This window comes from Podarcis muralis, chromosome 9 (assembly GCF_964188315.1).
Source record: "Podarcis muralis chromosome 9, rPodMur119.hap1.1, whole genome shotgun sequence".
NCBI lineage: Eukaryota > Metazoa > Chordata > Lepidosauria > Squamata > Lacertidae > Podarcis > Podarcis muralis.
In genome coordinates this window covers 51,714,903-51,733,664 of record NC_135663.1, presented here as the reverse complement: position 1 = coordinate 51,733,664, position 18,762 = coordinate 51,714,903, and the positions used below count along the sequence as shown (strand labels likewise).

General features: G+C 42.5%; 1 protein-coding gene across 4 annotated transcripts in view; it reads right to left on the bottom strand.

Moving 5' to 3' along the window:
* Window positions 1-5,419: 5,419 nt before the first annotated feature.
* Window positions 5,420-18,762, bottom strand: part of FAM149A (family with sequence similarity 149 member A) — a 36,554-nt gene continuing 23,211 nt past the window's right edge. For 2 of the 4 annotated variants that reach the window (XM_028744951.2, XM_028744953.2), the window contains exons 9-14: window positions 17,533-17,636; window positions 17,018-17,239; window positions 13,078-13,198; window positions 11,911-12,039; window positions 10,941-11,019; window positions 5,420-7,821 (exon numbers count right to left, since the gene is read on the bottom strand). In XM_028744951.2, the coding sequence (XP_028600784.2) occupies window positions 7,748-7,821; window positions 10,941-11,019; window positions 11,911-12,039; window positions 13,078-13,198; window positions 17,018-17,239; window positions 17,533-17,636 (729 nt within the window). In that variant the 3' untranslated portion in view covers window positions 5,420-7,747. The remainder of the gene's footprint in view (window positions 7,822-10,940; window positions 11,020-11,910; window positions 12,040-13,077; window positions 13,199-17,017; window positions 17,240-17,532; window positions 17,637-18,762) is intronic. The other 2 variants (XM_077934273.1, XM_028744952.2) reach the window with 2 other exon arrangements.

Here is an 18,762-nt window from a genome sequence, read left to right as displayed (position 1 = left end):
CACGCAGTCCACTAATTTAAAACTGCTGTACATCCAGATTGTTGAGATTTCAATAGCGATATAAACCTGGTGATTAATTCCTGCACCAGGAATCAGATGCTAGCTCCGTCATGCAAGCACACAAATGAAGCCACACTTTCAGGAATTATTTCACCTGCTCATCCTCGAAAACAACATCTGCCAAGCAAACATCAGTCTCTATGCAAAAATAATAAATGCACAGAAAACATGTCAAAAATGGTAGCATTCAGAAACCAGTGGTTGAATGTTCCTGTTTTTCAGTACACTCTGTTTCCTACATGAAAGCCACATTCTACAAAAAGATAACTCCCAGGAAAAAACCTGTGGTGTGAACTTGCTGAACAAGAATATATCAGTAAGTTTGAACTACAGTGGTACTTCGGGTTAAGTACTTAATTTGTTCCGGAGGTCCGTTCTTAACCTGAAACTGTTCTTAACCTGAAGCACCACTTTAGCTAATGGGGCCTCCCGCTGCCGCCGCGCCGCCGGAGCACGATTTCTGTTCTCATCCTGAAGCAAAGTTCTTAACCTGAAGCACTATTTCTGGGTTAGCGGAGTGTGCAACCTGAAGCGTATGTAACCTGAGGTACCACTGCATTTGTTTAGGCCTCAATCAAGGCAAAGTTTCTCTCTGCCTGTGTGTGTGTGTTAAAATTAACATAGCATAGCTATAAAGATTGTATCACCCCCAGTTTCTGCTGCCATGTGGCATGCGTGCTGTGACACCATCTAGGGCAGGGCTGGAGCTGTCTTTGCAGAGGCTGGATTAAATGATTCTCAGCAGTAGAAAAAGAGGTGCTGGAACTCACAATTAATGCCTCCCTTGTTCTCTTATAAAGGCAATGGCACCAACCTGAGAGGTGCTGGAACTCAGTTCTGGCATGTTCTATCCTTAAAAGAAAAAGCCCTGATCCTCTGTCTTTCTTCCAACTCTACAATTCTATGAACAATGGACCCCGCGCTGCACCTGTAAAAGTAGAGCAGGGGAGGCATATCAAGTTCTGGGACAAGTTATGCCTGTCTATGTATTCTAGTCTCTGCCAATGTACCTGTTGAACTTTGTAACCTGTACCCTGAACTGATGAAATAATCACATTCTGAATTATAAAATAAACTTGGGGAATTTCCCAAGCCGAGAACTCGGGTCTTTGGTTCAAGAGTTGGAGGCAGGACACCACGAATGGTCAGTCTACTTACCCTGTTAAACATTTGAAGATACCAAATCTTTTTGAAATGCCGCAAAATGTTTATGCAGTCATGTTTGAGATAATAGTAAACAAGTTACTGGTTGTGAAATTCCTAAAATAATCAGTTAAATCTTCTTGTAAAGTAATTGGAAGGAAATGTAGATAATAAAATAGTCTTTTCTACATCTGTATTAACTGCAGCTAGAATGTGCATCTCAACCTATGGGAGGAACCCCTCCACCCTTGTCTGAATATATTTTTGGGGTGGAATGTAGCTACAATGTATAAGCTTACAAGAAATGCAGTATTGTTTCAAATCAAATGTATAGAAAAATGGACATTTTTTTTATTTGCTTAGAAGGGGGAGATAGTACAGAAGCTACACAAACTACGCAAACCTTTCTTTCTTTGTTGTGTCCCAACAATTTCTAATACCCCAGAAGTAAAATAGAAGGAGATTAAGGACAACTCTCCGAATAACTATTTAGAAATGCTTCAATTATGCAACTCCAAACTAAACAGAAAAACTAATTGAAGAGGCATGCACAACATCGTAATACATGTCTAACATACCTGGTTTGGCCTTAATTTGCCATAATCCAAGATAAACACTCAATATTTGTATTAGCTAAGTAGCAGCCTAGATCCTTTTCTAATTAAAAAGTTAGCTATTACTCACAGGATCTTCTTTTTCAAAAGCAGTGTAAGCATACTTTAAACGTTTTAATATTTCATTTAAAACCCAGTCTCTTATCCATATTGCAAATCATTTGGCTTTACATTATTATTAAGTATGTCATGGTCTATTTTAGCAGTAGCACGCTCATTCCTACTGTTTGCAATTGGTACCTCTTTATTTGTGCTTGACGATCACCAGCATATCATGTTCCATCGGTTGCTTTCTGCTCCCCTTTAGTGCACTTTTTCTGCTGCTGCTCTCTTATTTTCTAAAATTATTTTAGTAAATAATTATTTCCTTATTATTTCTGTAGTTTGCCCTTCCTTCCTTTCTGGCAACCAGAATGAATTGTTCTTGTGGTTGGTTCATCTGAGATGACCTAGAAGTTATCGTATTTTTCACTCTATAGGACTCACCTTGTTTTAGAGGGGGAGAACAAGAAAAAAAATTCTCTCCCTCTCTGCACAGCGCCCCTTCAGCGAAGCAGCAGGGGAAATGGCCCCTTCCATTTCTCCTCCCGCTTTGCTGAAGGGGCAATGTGCAGAAAGTGAAAGCTGTGCAGCACCTCACCAGTGAAGCGAAGCCAGGAGAGCAAGAGGGATCGGTGCGCACTGAGCCCTCTGGCTCTCCTGGCTTTAGCGAAAGCAACCTGAAGCCTCCAGAGCGCAGTGGGACCTCCCGCTGCACTCCAGAGGCTTCAGGCGGCTATCCCTGAAGCCTGGAGAGTGAGAGGGGTCTCCAGAGTGCGGCGGGAGCACTATCACTGCACTTTGGAGGCTTCGTGTTGCTATCGCTGAAGCCATGGAGCCTGTATTCGCTCCATAAGACGCACACACATTTCCCCTTAATTTTTGGAGGGGGGAAAGTGCATCTTATAGAGTGAAAAATACGGTATTTTCTGCAATAACCTTTGCAAACACTATTACACAGCAAGTGCCAGAATGACAAATGTGAAATGTGTAAATGTGTAAAGTGCAAAGGCTTAGGTATGTCTCCTGTCATGCAGCAGCCGATGTCCAGGCACTCATTAAGAATTCACCATATAGTTATCTTACACAACTGTGGTATACATGTCTACTTCAGAAGTCTCTTTGTGTTTAATGGGGCTTATTCTCAGCTAAGTGGGTACAGGCTAGCAGCCTAGGATTCAGTTGAGTATTGACATTGGGGAAAACAGAGTTCTTGTGCTTTCAACAGCTGCATCTCCAAGATCAGGAGCATCAGGTTATAGCTGACTTGCCATGGTAAACCTGAGGTTTTTGGTTGGGTCAGTCAGAGGAGAACTAGTAATTGACTGTACTTGTACTATCTCACCCTTTGTGTTATGCCATGCAACCCATGGCAGCCATTTTCTGACTGTCTCCCCCAGCTCTCAGAGCATTTGAAATGTGCCCACCTGTTCAAAAAAAGGTTGGAAAGCTCTGGCAGTTTAGCTTGTCCAATTTCCACATAAAGCACACAGAACACTTGTGCAGTCCAAACTCTGGTCTCTCCTATATGAAAGGTATACAGACATAAAATGTATGATGTGCTCAGCGCATGAAGAGTTGTTGCTGCACCAAAGACAACAACCCTGATATGCTCCATTGACTGAACAAAGTGGGATAAATTATTCTGTCCCACTCCTTCTTCCCCCAAAACACTGGTACTAGGGATCAGGTGGTGAAATTAATTAGTAGTGGCTTCAGGACAAACAAACAAAACTCCAAAAATGACAATGTTAAACTATGGAATTAAATTTCACAAACTCATAATGGACACCAGCACATATGACATTGGATATTAACAGATAATTAGTCCTGTAACAATGGGGACGAATCTGAAATTTTCTGTCGTTTATTGTTGTAGATCATGGCATTAGTGCAGTAGGCATAACTTTTCATCTTCAGTTGTGACAGTCTTTATCAGTGGGGGTGGGGAGAGAGAAGAAAGACCGATGATTCATGACAGCCAAGACATCCTATCAACAATAAGATGACTCCTGAATTTTTCCAGCTCAACTTCAAGGTGAAAGAGGTGCTTTTCTTCCATACTTCTGCTCACTAGGGCGTCTTCTGAAAACCCAGGCAAGATATAAGCAACCAAACAGAACTATCAAGGGCAGTGAATGCCTTGCATACATTTCTCTGCATACAGATGGGAGACTGTGAGCCCTTTTAAGTGTTCACACAATGGGAGGGAGAAAAGCAGCTATAGATCTTGTAAGTATAACCAGGATGGGTATCCCACATGGTTGGCCTCTGGATCCTGTAGGACTACAACTTACATCATCCCTAGCCAGCATGGCCAATGTTTAGTCCAAATAACATCTGGAAGGCTGCCCCTGGTGTAACTTTATTCCAGTGATTATCAAGACAGCTTGCCTTGCATTTTAGGAGACAGAAAATTAAAAAAAGGAGTAGAGTTGGAGTGGCTCTTGTGCACAGTAGCAGCAGACGCCCCTCTAATACACTGCCTTTGTCATCTCACAGTTTTGTGCATTTGATATTTCCCTCATTTTTTTAAAGCCTCCCCAAAAAGGCAGAGTATGATTAACATGCAAGTCACAGGCTATTGCTGCTGCAACCAGACTGCTCCCTAAATTTACGAGATAAAGCTGCCTTGTCAGCATTTCCAGTTTCTTTCTCAGTTGAGAAAACAGCCTGCAGATAGGCAAACTTTGCCTTCTCCAGTTATACAGCCACAAATATATTTTGAATACCGTCCCCCCCCCCATTCTGCAAATACATTTCTCATCCATTTCCTTGCCCTTCCATCTCCGACATAGTTTAATGGAGCTGTTATTTGTTCTTCAAATACAGCGTTTGCAGAAAGCATGCGCCACAGGTGAAATAGAATGACAGTTTGTTCAGCCCCCTTCAAAAGTTCCAGTAAGGAGATCAAGCCCTAAAGTTCCTCCCAGTTTCTGGCTGTTCCCATAGCCAGCCAAGGAGGGTTCATAAAGCACACTTGGGAAGACACTCAATGGAGCACTGAATTACAGACTCTTCAGAGCTAATGAATTATTGCCCAGTACAGTCCTCTCAGACCAAAAGAAATGGAAGCAACTGCCAATTTAAAAATTAAATCACTTCTTATTGGAGGAGCTGGATAAAAGTATTTGAACAAAAGTGGCTCTTGTTTTCAAGAACATTTTTTAAATAAATGTGCTGGAGAACAAGACTGATATGCTTATTTAAACATTAGCAGGAAGGGACAAAACCACTGCTCAAGAATCTTTCCTTCAATCATGTGACTCAAGCTGTTATGAAAAGCTTTCTTGACTACTAATACAGTTTGAATACAACCTGGATTTTAATCCTGGGCTCAGCAATGAAGCATTCTGATCTAGTCACATGCATTTCATATAAGTAAGACTTGCGTGGGTGAGTTGGCCAGTCATTTTTAACAAACAATGTTTCCTCCCATGCGTACACTACAAACAAACTTGTGGGCCTAGTCTTTTGGCTAAATGGCAAGAGTTATCACTACTGTAATGAAAATAGCAAGTCCTCAAAAATGGTTCCGTACACATTTCCACAGATTCATTGGCTCGTGAAGCAAATTTTTATTAGGGTTGCTGAAGTACTAAATAAATCAATTCATTTTACATTAGCAGGTGACATCAAAGAAGTTCAGGAAGGAAAAACTCAATAAACAGAATATCAGTTGCAGCCCAGCAAGTGGGCTAAGTCCATGAGGGTCTATGATATAATTTTGCTGCTAATTCTTTCTGAGAACAAATCCATCTGAGCTATTTTACAGTGCTTGATGTATTAATTACTGGTAATACGTGATGGTCAGCCCTCTAATTATCCTTCACAGGGTGACATGCCAAATTAATAACAAAGAGAAGGTAGGAAGATGCAACAATGGTAATCAACAACAAATAACGTATGATTAAAGATATAAAGATACATACATTAACACAGAAATAACTTTGCAATTCTTCTGTTTTGATTTCCACAGTTAGTTTACACCTCAATATATGTACTTTACCGATTTTCATATTTTTGATTATTTTAATATTAACTATGTGAATTAGGGTATAGGGGAACTTATTAAAATGATGCAAAACAAAATCAAGGTACCTTTATGCAGTGTGCATGCACACTAACCCATTTGTTTTTCTCAATCTAGAAGCATTCATGTTTGCCCCCAACATGCTGCTTTCTGTCTAGATCAGGCATCCCCAACCTTCGGCCCTCCAGATGGTTTTGGACTACAATTCCCATCATCCCTGACCACTGGTCCTGTTAGCTAGGGATCATGGGAGTTGTAGGCCAAAACATCTGGAGGGCCGAAGGTTGGGGGTGCCTGATCTAGATTAATTCCAGATCCTACTGTCCACCAGGGTAGGAGTGGCTACTTGATACACATTTGAAAACCCTCCTCTTGGTTAGGTTATCCATACATTTTCATCCCTTTACATGCCCCAGGTGAATGGAGAAGGAAGAAGTTATTGCTCTCTTGGTATATATGCCCTACCATGTCAATGGGCAGGTGTGGGTACCTCTGGCTTCAAATGGACACACTGTGGAGTAATGCACAAGAAATATACAATGACTTCTATTTTCAGAATGAAACTAAGTTTCTCAAAAAGTGCTTTTGGGTGGGGGGCAAAAACATGCAAAATATCTAGATTATGTGTAGACCACATAGAATAAACAAGTACTCAAATCTCCATTGATTTCAGAATAATATATTGTGTCTATGCAATAGTAATATATGGCCAAAGGTTCTTAATGCAATTGCACAAAAAGGATCTTGATGGGATTGCATCAATATTTGTTTTTTCATGGTGTTTAATCAATGTGCATTAGCTAAGTTTGTGCATGAAGAAAATATTTGAACCCAAACTGCAGCAACTTATGCCTACTTCACTTCCAAAATTAATTTTAGAGATTGCCCAAGCTAAGCCAGAGAGAAGGGATAGATTTTTCTTATGGAACCATAACAAAAAGAGTCCAGGAATTAAATCTGATTATCATACTCTTCAAGGGTTTATAGACTGCATTACTACAGCTGAGCTAAAACCAACTCCAACTGTTTTGGTGTCACTTTCATTCCTGCGGAAACAATTCCTGGTTTTTGCAGTGTTAGCTTCCTCAAATTTTCATTAGAAGGAAATGTGTGAACGCCCTGCTAAGGTTTGTTTTAATGGCTCTAAGTTGCTTTAATGCCTGTGCAACACCCCCCACTCCCCCGCCAAACTTGTCTGACCAAGATCACGGAAGCTCCGCCAAAAGAACCGAGGCAAAGTCTAGCTCAAATTCCTTAGCATGCTTCTCTGTGAAAAGAGTACCCTTCCTCCCAAGGCTTCATAGTTCTCTGGGCTAGCTCAGATAATTAAAGACCAGCCTCTGAGGGCTTTTACACAGTTCTCCCTGAGCCCCAGAACTTTGATAAAAAACAGGGAAACTATTTAAATTTTGTGCAATTTGTTTAGCTGCTTTATGAAAGCTTCCCTTGTTCGCTACAGAAAAAGAAAAGGAAAGCTAATGACAATTTGGCTCAGCTCTGCTTGCACCTGGTCCACAAACAAACAAACAAACAAACAAACAAACAAACAAACAAACAAACAAACCCAGAACAGAACCAGGAAGGCACTTTCTTTTAAACTTGACTTCTGCCTTTAGAAAAAAATTGGCACCAATTCATATTCTGTTTTCCAGATATATGCCACTGTCTTGATGCGCTTGCTAATGAGTCTTTGGTAAAACAATTTCCAAGCTGGCTGTATGCAGAGACACAGAACACTAAGGCACAAAACTACAATACTGGAACGCCATCCCTTCTGATAATATAGTTGGGAGTATTGCAGAGTCCCATAAAGTACAGATCAGGTTGGTTGGTTGTTGTTTTTGCCTTCTGCTATATGTTATGAAGCAACTTGAAATCTTCTTCTAGATACAGGTGGATTTCTCTGGAATGATTTGGCATGGAACTGTGAACCTGCAAGCAAAAACATTAGTAGGTAATATTGAGGGTCAAGTGGATACAGTGCATTTGAAACAAAAGGGTTCATGCTCAAATTCTTTTGGCGAGTGACCTCTCCTAGCCTTGTTTTCCTATCAGTAAAATGGGAACAGTAGTGTCACAGGAAGCTGATCGAAAAATACACAAGTTGAAGCAAATAATATGTTAAGTACAGATCAACTATTTCAGACAGAGCAGGGATGTGGTTTTGGTTTTGGACTGACACCCAGTCCTATGCAAATTAGGGGCAAGAGCATAGGAGAGGTAGGAAGGGCCTGCAACCTCATATAAGGCTTGTGAGCAGAGAAGCCAAACTTGCTATTAGGGACCATTGGGGTAACAAGTCCTTGTTTGAGGTGCGCGAGTTTTCACTCCCCGCCAGCTGTTTCTGGGGGTGCATCCTTTCTTTCCCTATGCATGGTAATAGCAAGAGCAATCTCTCTATTAATGTTCATTGGGGATAAGTCCAGTGTTGCAAATGGGAGAAAGAAGAGGCTTGCCAGCCTGACAAGTAATACCCTAGGTGAGTTCATCAATTAGGTTGACTTCAATCACCTTGACGAATTTCTTAATGATAACTACCTGATCCACACCCTTCCTGATCCCTGCCAAAGGGATTTCCCCAGCGTTGGCACTGCCTTCTTCCTAAGCCACTTGTTTTCTCGATTCCACATCTCCTGCAATCCCCAGTCCTTCAAGTTTCTGCCTCATTCACATCATTGCATTTCAGTCTACTGTCAAATTGGTGCTGGATCTTTCAGCCAGGCCAACTCTCTCCTCTTCCCCCATAGCTTTCTAACCCTAGGGCCCAAACTTCACAATGCATCATGAGAAAGCACACCAGAGGTTGTTTTTTTTAAATTGCAGGCATGGGCAATCCTGATTTTCATCAGGACAACATACACAGAGGGGGACTATTCAGGTTTAATTCTTCAGCCCCAACCACAATGCTGATATGAACCAACGCCCCCCCCCCATGCTGCTTTTAACTTTGGAGGAAACCCCCCCCATTAGCACAAATGCTGGGAAGGGGAGGTGTTGCCATCAGGATTGCAACTGCAAATGGAACGATTAAACCATGTCTTCCTGAGTGCTGTGGTTCCCATTTTAACACCAATACCCTTTTTCTAATTTAGCATCACCTGCAGCTCAACTCAGTCTGCCTGCCTAGCCAGAGCACTGTTTCTGCTTCTTGCCAACATGCAGCTACTTCCACTTGCAATCTCAAGTCCCCCACCCCACCAGACTGCTCTCTCACCAGTCACTAGGCTACCCCCATTGCCCTTTCTCACAGGCTTCTGCTGAACCTTAACTCAGGTTCTAGTGAGCCTGCTGCCTATGTCTACCCACTTTCTGTCTCTTAGCATCTAACACAGTGTCCTTTCTAGTTCTCAGAATTTCTGCCTGTGCACTAAGTTCCCTAGACCTTGCTTGAGAGGTTTTATCAAAACTCACTACCCTACAAGGATAATCATGGGCAGAATACCTCTGGGGATATTTTGTTATTAAAAGTAGTCTGTGCAAGTGCAAGAAAATACATTATTTCACGTTTAATAGGTAGACAACATGAACTGATGGCGAACTTCAACACAGCAAAAAAATGTGTGTGTTTTTCTGCAAGCATTGTCACCTTTCACTACATCACCAAAGTTAAAGAAGGATTGTTTTTCAGTTAATTTACTTTTTACACTGAAGAAGAGTTTCCATTTCTTGTGTATTTCACAAACAGAACAGTTCTGGAGAATATGCTTGGGCTAGGAGGTATTGTAACCTGGCATGAACAGTCATGCTACACGTACACATGATGAGTTTATGAGATCTTAAAATAGCAACAACCAATTTCTGTGGCAGAAGAAAAGGACTGCTTATCATTGGTGCTTTCCAGTGGAAAGGTAGCCCTCTGCTGGCTCTGTGCTAATACTGCAGCTGAACAAGAACCAGTGACTTAGTCTTAGATGAATTACCATATTTTTTGCCCTCTAGGGCGCACCGGCCCATAAGGCACACCTAGGTTTTTTTGGGGGGGCGGAATAAAGGGGGGGAAATTCTTTTTTTTCCCCAGGTGCGGGGCTGGGGCGGGGGAAGCCCGAGCTTCCCCCGACCCCAGCCCCCAGAACAGGCTGCTATCCGCAAGCCTTGGGAGCCCGGCGGGAACTCGCGCCGGGCTCCCAAGGCTTGCGGAGAGCTGCCCAAAGCCTGGGGTGTGCTCCCCGGGTTTCGGGCTGCAGGCTGCTGTCCGCAAGCATTGGGAACCTGGCGGGAACTCCCGCGGGCTCCCAAGGCTTGCAGATAGCTTCGTGAAGCCTGGAGAGCGAGAGGGGTCGGTGCGCACCGACTCCTCTCGCTCTCCAGGCTTCAGTGAAAGCCTGCATTCGCCCCATAGGATGCACACACATTTCCCCTTCATTTTTGGAGGGGGAAAAGTGCGTCCTATAGGGCGAAAAATACGGTAAGTATAGCTACAAACTCTTGAAAAGAGCCACCCTAAACATCTTCACTTGGGCCTCCAACTGAATAATGGGGTTTACTCAGGCTGCAATAGTAAACACTAAGTGAATAGCTGCTTTGCAAAAACTGACCAATTTATTGAAAGTCTATGGCCAATTTATCAAAAATCCTTGATTTTACCAAGGAATAGGAATTAGTACAAATCCAGTAAAAAAGGGACAGGGAACACGTGGTCCTTCCAAATGCTATTAGAGTCTAACAACATCTGGAGGGACCACATGTTCCCTGTCCCTTCTCTACTGGATTTATACTAATTTCTATTCCTTGGAACCTCACTCATCCCCAGCCAGCATAGCCAATGGATGAGGATTGTGGGAGTTGTAGTCCAACAACACCCACAGCTTCTCCATCCTTGCTGCCCCATTAAATTTTGCCTGCTACTGCACCTCTTTCATACAGAGGCAAACTAGAATAAAATGGTTTACAGCATTTGTTTTTTGGGCTCAACTTGTGATGTAGAATACAATGCTTATTGCTCAATTTACCCCATTCTCCCACAAATGCTAATATGCTGAAACTGAGAATCACAGTTCTGAGGGGATTGGCATCTTGTGCTACAATCTTCTTTTCTTTAACAGAGGTCTTACCTATCAATACCCCATGACCTGTCCACATTTGATTAGCAAAATCCATAGGAGTCAATGATATTTTATGAGGTGTATCTGACTGAAAGAGAAAAACAGATGTTTACCCTTTATAGCATTCGCCCGCCCCGCCCCCCAACAAGTCAAGGGCAAACAGTGACTATGCCTGCGTACACACTTTATTAAAGCTCATTTGGAGTACATTCCTTCCCTCAAAGAATTATGAGCCCTGTTGTATACCCCCACCGAGAAACAATTCCCAACAACCCTTAGCAAACCAGAGAGCCCAGAATTATTTGAGGGGAAATGTGCTTTGAATGTCTGTTAAAGATATAGCCTGCATATAGCCCGTGACATGAAAAAGAGCAATGAAGATGTAACTATTCCACAAGGAGCATTGAAAAATGTCCAATACTAATTCCACTTTCCTGTTCAGCACTAAAGGCAATAATGTGGTTAAACAGTGAGCAAACATCCAAATCTTTGCAAGTGGGATATTCTAGCTTTGGATCATTCTCCCATCCCCAACACCACAAAACAGGGTGTTCATTCCACACACATGCACACCACAGCTTCTCAACATCTGGTGTCATTTCTTATGAGGCTGGGGTGTGTGTGTGGTTTTTTTGGGGGGGGGTCTCCTTTCTTTTTTTCTAAAAAAAAATTCAGCACCTGTAAAACAGGGTTGTCCCAAAGTGTAGAGTAACCGCAAGTCAGCTAAAAACTCTGTTATGCATGGTTAGCATGGTTTGGGCTACAAAGCATGAGAATGTGAAGACTTTAATTTGTATTTAAGGAATGGTATCTGGAAGGCAGGAAATAATTCCTCCCAGAATTGCAAGACTGCAGACAACTAAGCACATAGGAATAATCTAATACAGTTTAACAGGGAATAAAAGAGTGGTATTCCCGCCCGCCCCCCATTTCAATTCTAGTTTCTTATTAAGAGTCTCAAAAGCTTTCAAATACCTACCCGAAATGTGTGAGTAGTATTGGGTCTCGAAAACTGATCTATTATGACAGTTCGCTCTCTAAGTGGCCGCCGTTCTGCACCATCAGGTACCGCGCTGGAAATTCTGCTATGAGGATACCTTCCTTTATGCTGGAAAATGTTTGGGGTAGGGTTGAGAAAAAGAAGCAAGTCCATCACTGGGAAAAGTGCAAATTATTATTAGCAGAAGTATGCTTTTGCTTTTCAACTGATTATTTCTTGTCTTCCCAAAAGCTAATTTTCCATTAGTCACAAAACACTGAGAAAAGAGCTTCTAAAACTATTTACTTAGGCTTTTTCAATTGGGTTTCAAATGGATTAGAAGAGACAGATACAAGCAGAATTAAAAAGGCTAGAAAGGATCTGCAGCTCCTGTCTGCATCTATCTCTGGAAGCAGAAGTGGGGTGACTGGCCCCAGAGAAGGTAGCAAGGGTCTTCTCCTTCCCACGGTTTTTGTTATTTTTTCAATCGGTGGTGAGGTTGAAAAGTAAACAATTCCATCTTTTTTTCTGGCCTTAGTTTACCATTCACAAGGTTGGAGCAGCTGCTTGCTTGACTTATGCTAAGGCTGCTATGACTTACTTTGTCAATTCATATCCATAGTGCTTAAACTACATTGTAATATTTGACAATGTAGTTCCAATTCAGGGAATGCAAGCTAGATATTTCCCAGCAGGAAAATGGGTAGCTGTTTAAACAACACTGTAACTAAGTTGCCAACAAAGAACAAGCATATGGTGCAAAAGTGAAGCAATTAAAACACAAAACAAACTATCATGCAGTAACTATGTGCAACAAATGAAGCAATATGGATAAGTGTCAGTGGAGCAACAAATTGAATAAAGATCCTTGAAAAGTTACAGAAAAATACATTTTGCTGAAACTATTAAAAGTTATTACGTCTTGCTGATTTCATGTAGAAGTTGTAAGTTAGAATGAGAGAGCATGATTTTTACAAGGCCACTCAGCAAGCTTCATAGATGGAAGGAGAATGGAACCTAATTTTATCATTTGCAAGCCCAGCAACTAACAATTGTACTTGCTTGATTTTCTCTAGGATTTAAAGTGCTCCAATGACAATACTGTTAAATTCTCAATCGAATTGCTAATGGTATAAAACAAAGAATGACACACACACTCTCTCTTACAAAGCCTAGCTGCGATCCAGGAATGGAAAGATATTGCTCAACAGCATCTGATGTAATCGGTGGCAGCTTGTTCCGGGCTGTAGGCAGAAGTGGAGAGGACAAGCGATCTAAGGCAGTACATCTGTGGGACAACAATAAGGATACATGAGATTATATGTATTTCACTTCCTTCCATCATTGCAGGAACTGTTCTTAATTATCAAGGGTCTGGAAACCAAGCCTTACGAGGAGAGCTTGAAGGAGCTGGGTATGTTTAGCTTGGAAAAGAGGAGACTGAGAAGAGATATGATAGCCATCTTCAAATATCTTAAGGGCTGTCACATGGAAGAGGGAGCATGCTTGTTTTCTCCTGATCTGGAAGGTAGGACTTGAACCAATGGCTTCAAGTTACAAGAAAGGAGATTCTGACTCAACAAATAAAAAAACCTTTCTGACAGTAAGAGCTGTTCGACAGTGGAACAGTCTCCCCCAGGAGGTTGTGGACTCTCCTTCCTTGGAGGTTTTTAAGCAGAGGTTGGATGGCCATCTGTCATGGATGATTTAGCTGAGATTCCTGCATTGCAGGGGATTGGACTAGATAACCATTGGGTCCTTTCCAACTCTACAATTCTAACAACAACAACAACAACAGAATTCCTGTTAATTAGAGAGATATAGTATCATGTTCTTTGTGAGAGACAACACATCCCTTTAAAATATGTTCTCCCATAATGTGTCGATGCCAAAGTCATACCACTGCTCATGTTTCCCATTGACTGTACATGCTATTCCCCCCTTAACTGTCAAATGGAACCATTTCAAAGATCTGGCCATTGGTTTTTAGTGCACACACAACTGGGCTGCAAGCTTAAAAATAAATTAAAACCTACATCAAGTCAAATTCAAATTCAGTGCCAAGAATGGCTGAATTCTGCAACCTGAATGCTGCCCCTCAGACCTGAATCTAGTTTCTGTGGAAATAAAAAAAATATATTGTCCAGTAGCCTTAGAGACCAACTAAGTATGTTCTGGGTATAAGATTTCATGTGCATGCACACTTCTTCAAAAGTTGGTCTCTAAGGTGCTACTTAGATTGATTATATTCTCTGCAGCCAAAGATGGAGAAGCTCTATACAGTCAGCAAAAACAAGACCTGGAGCTGACTGTGGCTCAGATCATCAGCTTCTTATAGCAAAATTCAAGCTTAAACTGAAGAAAGTAGGAAAAACCACTGGGCCGGTAAGATACAATCTAAGTCAAATCCCTTATGAATACACAGTGGAAGTGAGGAACAGGTTTAAGGATTTAGATTTGGTGGACAGAGTGCCTGAAGAACTATGGATGGAGGCTCGTAACATTGTACAGGAGGCAGCAACGAAAACCATCCCAATGAAAAGGAAATGCAAGAAAGCAAAGTGGCTGTCCAACGAGGCCTTACAAATAGCGGAGGAGAGAAGGCAAGCAAAATGCGAGGGAGATAGTGAAAGATACAGGAAATTGAATGCAGATTTCCAAAGAATAGCAAGGAGAGACAAGAAGGCCTTCTTAAACGAGCAATGCAAACAAATAGAGGAAAACAACAGAATGGGAAGAACCAGAGATCTGTTCAAGAAAATTGGAGATATGAAAGGAACATTTCGTACAAAGATTACCATAATAAAAGACAAAAGTGGAAAGGACCTAACAGAAGCAGAAGACATCAAGAAGAGGTGGCAAGAATACACAGAGGAACTATACCAGAAAGAAATGGATGCCTCGTACACCCCAGGTAGTGTAGTTGCTGACCTTGAGCCAGACATCCTGGAAAGTGAAGTCAAATGGGCCTTAGAAAGCACTGCAAATAACAAGGCCAGTGGAAGTGATGGTATTCCAGCTGAACTATTTAAAATTTTAAAAGATGATGCTGTTAAGGTGCTACACTCAATATGCCAGCAAATTTGGAAAACTCAGCAGTGGCCAGAAGATTGGAGAAGATCAGTCTACATCCCAATCCCAAAGAAGGGCAGTGCCAAAGAATGCTCCAACTACCGCACAATTGCACTCATTTCACACGCTAGCAAGGTTATGCTTAAAATTCTACAAGGAAGGCTCAAGCAGTATGTGGATCGAGAACTCCCAGAAGTGCAAGCTGGATTTAGAAGAGGCAGAGGAACCAGAGACCAAATTGCAAACATGCGCTGGATTATGGAGAAAGCTAGAGAGTTCCAGAAAGACATCTACTTCTGCTTCATTGACTATGCAAAAGCCTTTGACTGTGTCGACCACAGCAAACTATGGCAAGTTCTTAAAGAAATGGGAGTGCCTGATCACCTCATCTGTCTCCTGAGAAATCTCTATGTAGGACAAGAAGCTACAGTTAGAACTGGATATGGAACAACTGATTGGTTCAAAATTGGGAAAGGAGTACGACAAGGCTGTATTTTGTCTCCCTGCTTATTTAACTTATATGCAGAATTCATCATGCGAAAGGCTGGGCTGGATGAATCCCAAGCTGGAATTAAGATTGCCGGAAGAAATATCAACAACCTCAGATATGCAGATGACACAACCTTGATGGCAGAAAGTGAGGAGGAATTAAAGAACCTTTTAATGAGGGTGAAAGAGGAGAGCGCAAAATATGGTCTGAAGCTCAACATCAAAAAAACGAAGATCATGGCCACTGGGCCCATCACCTCCTGGCAAATAGAAGGGGAAGAAATGGAGGCAGTGAGGGATTTTACCTTCTTGGGCTCCATGATCACTGCAGATGGTGACAGCAGCCATGAAATTAAAAGACGCCTGCTTCTTGGGAGAAGGGCAATGACAGGCCTAGACAGCATCTTGAGAAGTAGAGACGTCACCTTGCCAACAAAGGTCCGTTTAGTTAAAGCCATGGTTTTCCCAGTAGTGATGTATGGAAGTGAGAGCTGGACCATAAAGAAGGCTGATCGCCGAAGAATTGATGCTTTTGAATTATGGTGCTGGAGAAGACTCTTGAGAGTCCCATGGACGGCAAGAAGATCAAACGCATCCATTCTTAAGGAAATCAGCCCTGAGTGCTCACTGGAAGGACAGATCGTGAAGCTGAGGCTCCAGTACTTTGGCCACCTCATGAGAAGAGAAGACTCCCTGGAAAAGACACTGATGCTGGGAAAGATGGAGGGCACAAGGAGAAGGGGGCGACAGAGGACGAGATGGTTGGATAGTGTTTTCGAGGTTACCAGCATGAGTTTGACCAAACTGCGGGAGGTAGTGGAGGACAGAGGTGCCTGGCGTGCTCTGGTCCATGGGGTCACGAAGAGTCGGACACGACTAAACGACTAAACAACAACAACAAGGTGCTACTGGACAATTTTTTTATTTATTTCGACTGTGTCAGACCAACATAGCTACCTACCTGAATCTGTGGTTTCACCAGCCACTGTTCACAGAATTTCAAAGGTAAAGGTAAAGGTACCCCTGCCCGTACGGGCCAGTCTTGACAGACTCTGGGGTTGTGCGCCCATCTCACTTAAGAGGCGGGGGGACAGCGTTGTCCGGAGACACTTCCGGGTCATGTGGCCAGCATGACATCGCTGCTCTGGCTAGCCAGAGCCGCACACGGAAACGCCGTTTACCTTCCCACTAGAAAGCGGTCCCTATTTATCTACTTGCACCCGGGGGTGCTTTCGAACTGCTAGGTTGGCAGGCGCTGGGACCGAGCAGCGGGAGCGCACCCCGCCGCAGGGATTCGAACCGCTGACCTTTCGATCGGCAAGCCCTAGGCGCTGAGGCTTTTACCCACAGCGCCACCCGCGTACTCATTTCAGAATTTCAAAGCTACCCTCAAAATGTGTAGGAGGGAACAGTAATAAAAGAGGGTTGGTCTCAGTGCCTGTTTCTGAGATGCAACCACAGGGTGGTGAAACACACCCTAACTCCCATGCTTGAGCTTAATATGTCACTAAGGTCACGGAAATGAAGGGTAGAAATGAAGCCTCACAGTTTTGTCCCCCTAAGGACTTCATCGCTGTAAACATTGGGGGTCTTTGAGCGCAGAGGATCTGTAGCTATTGACGGTAGCCTACGGTGGCCTGCTGTTTTTCTAGAGGATCCAAGCAATACTCGGGAACATGAGAGAACACTACTGTCAGGAATTCGCCCCAGCCGATTTCGTGCTGAGTTAACACTGGAACCCACTTGCGGCTTGTCTTCCTGCTCATTCCTGAAAAAGAGCAATTTCAGCAACTGTAGTTGCCACTTATATAAGATTCAACCCTTCTGCAGCCCACCCCAAAAGCCCTTTCCCCCGCAGAAGAGAATATGCAGCTTTAATTATATTTTATATTTGAAATAAAATAATTTCACCAAGGCCCAAAATTAAAACACATAACATAAAATTGAATGTTGACTTCAGAAAGGCTTCATAGAACCGTATGTTGAGATATAGATTGAAAAATAAATATAGCATGCACTGTGAGAGTGAAATGTGATCTCATAAGTCTTTGCAACACATACTGTATCTTTTCTGTTAGCCCAGAGTGCCTCTGTTGCAGTGGCTTAGCTTGGATTGTCATGACACCATTTAAATCGCTGTGTAAATTGCTGGGAAACCGGTGGATCTAAGGAAAGCAACAGAAGCAAATCACTTAATGTTTTCGAGGTAATTTATCAATATGTCTGAAGGCCTAAAACATGTGCAACATTGTGGGTGAAGATGTGCAAAGTTACCCAATGCAGATGCTGAAGAACATTTCATCCGATGCAAAAAGCATGTATGAAAACATGAAGAAGAAATGAATGCCAATTCTATACTTATCCCTCTCTCTTTTTACACAATAACACAGAATTACCCTACAGGACAGGTCTTATTATAAATAATAACAACTACTAGTGTAATTTTGTTGAGACATATCTACAGTAATACCTCTGGTTACAAACCGTCCTCCTTACGCACGCTTCAGGTTACGAGCTCCGCTAACCCAGAAGTAGATGCTCCTGGTTGCAACCTTTGCCCCAGGATGCGAGCGGAAGTCATGCACCAGAGGTGTACACACAGCAGGAGGCCCCATTGGCGAAAGCACGCCTCAGGATAAGAACGGTTTCGAGTTGAGAACGGACCTCCAGAACAAATTAAGTTCGTAACCAGAGGTACTGCTGTACAGGCCACAAGTAACACATGAGTTATCTTGCACATGTTGCAATCAATAATAAGAATAATGATTAGTAGAGAGAGAGATGTGCACAGGAGTGGGTGTTTAATTAAATATCAACCTGTATAGCAACTGCTGCAAAAAATTCTTGCATCATGTTTACATGCCTGCATCTTGATTACATGAGTACTTTCTGTGCCAGCATCAGTGGCCCTGAATGGAAATATGGGAACTAGCCACAAGCAACAGATGCAATAGGCCTCTTTCATACATGGTTATGAGAGTTGGCCACATGCTATGTACAGGCTATGTGGAGAATGTGAAAACTGGAGACTTCAGCATTACTAAATACATATGATAGGAATTCCCCCCCCCCTTTTTTTTTTTAGCTCTGTGGCTCAAGGACTGCAATGCATTGTGTCAAGCAAGAGTGCTAAGCAGAACCAGAGGTTTGTCTTGATTGTGTTTACGTATACACACAAAATAAACACATGTACATACACATCTAAAAAGCAGCTGCTGCCTATCAGGAAGCCTAAAGGCTAAAAACAAAAGGCCAGTTGTGGAATGCTGAAAATCAGTACAGTGGTACCTC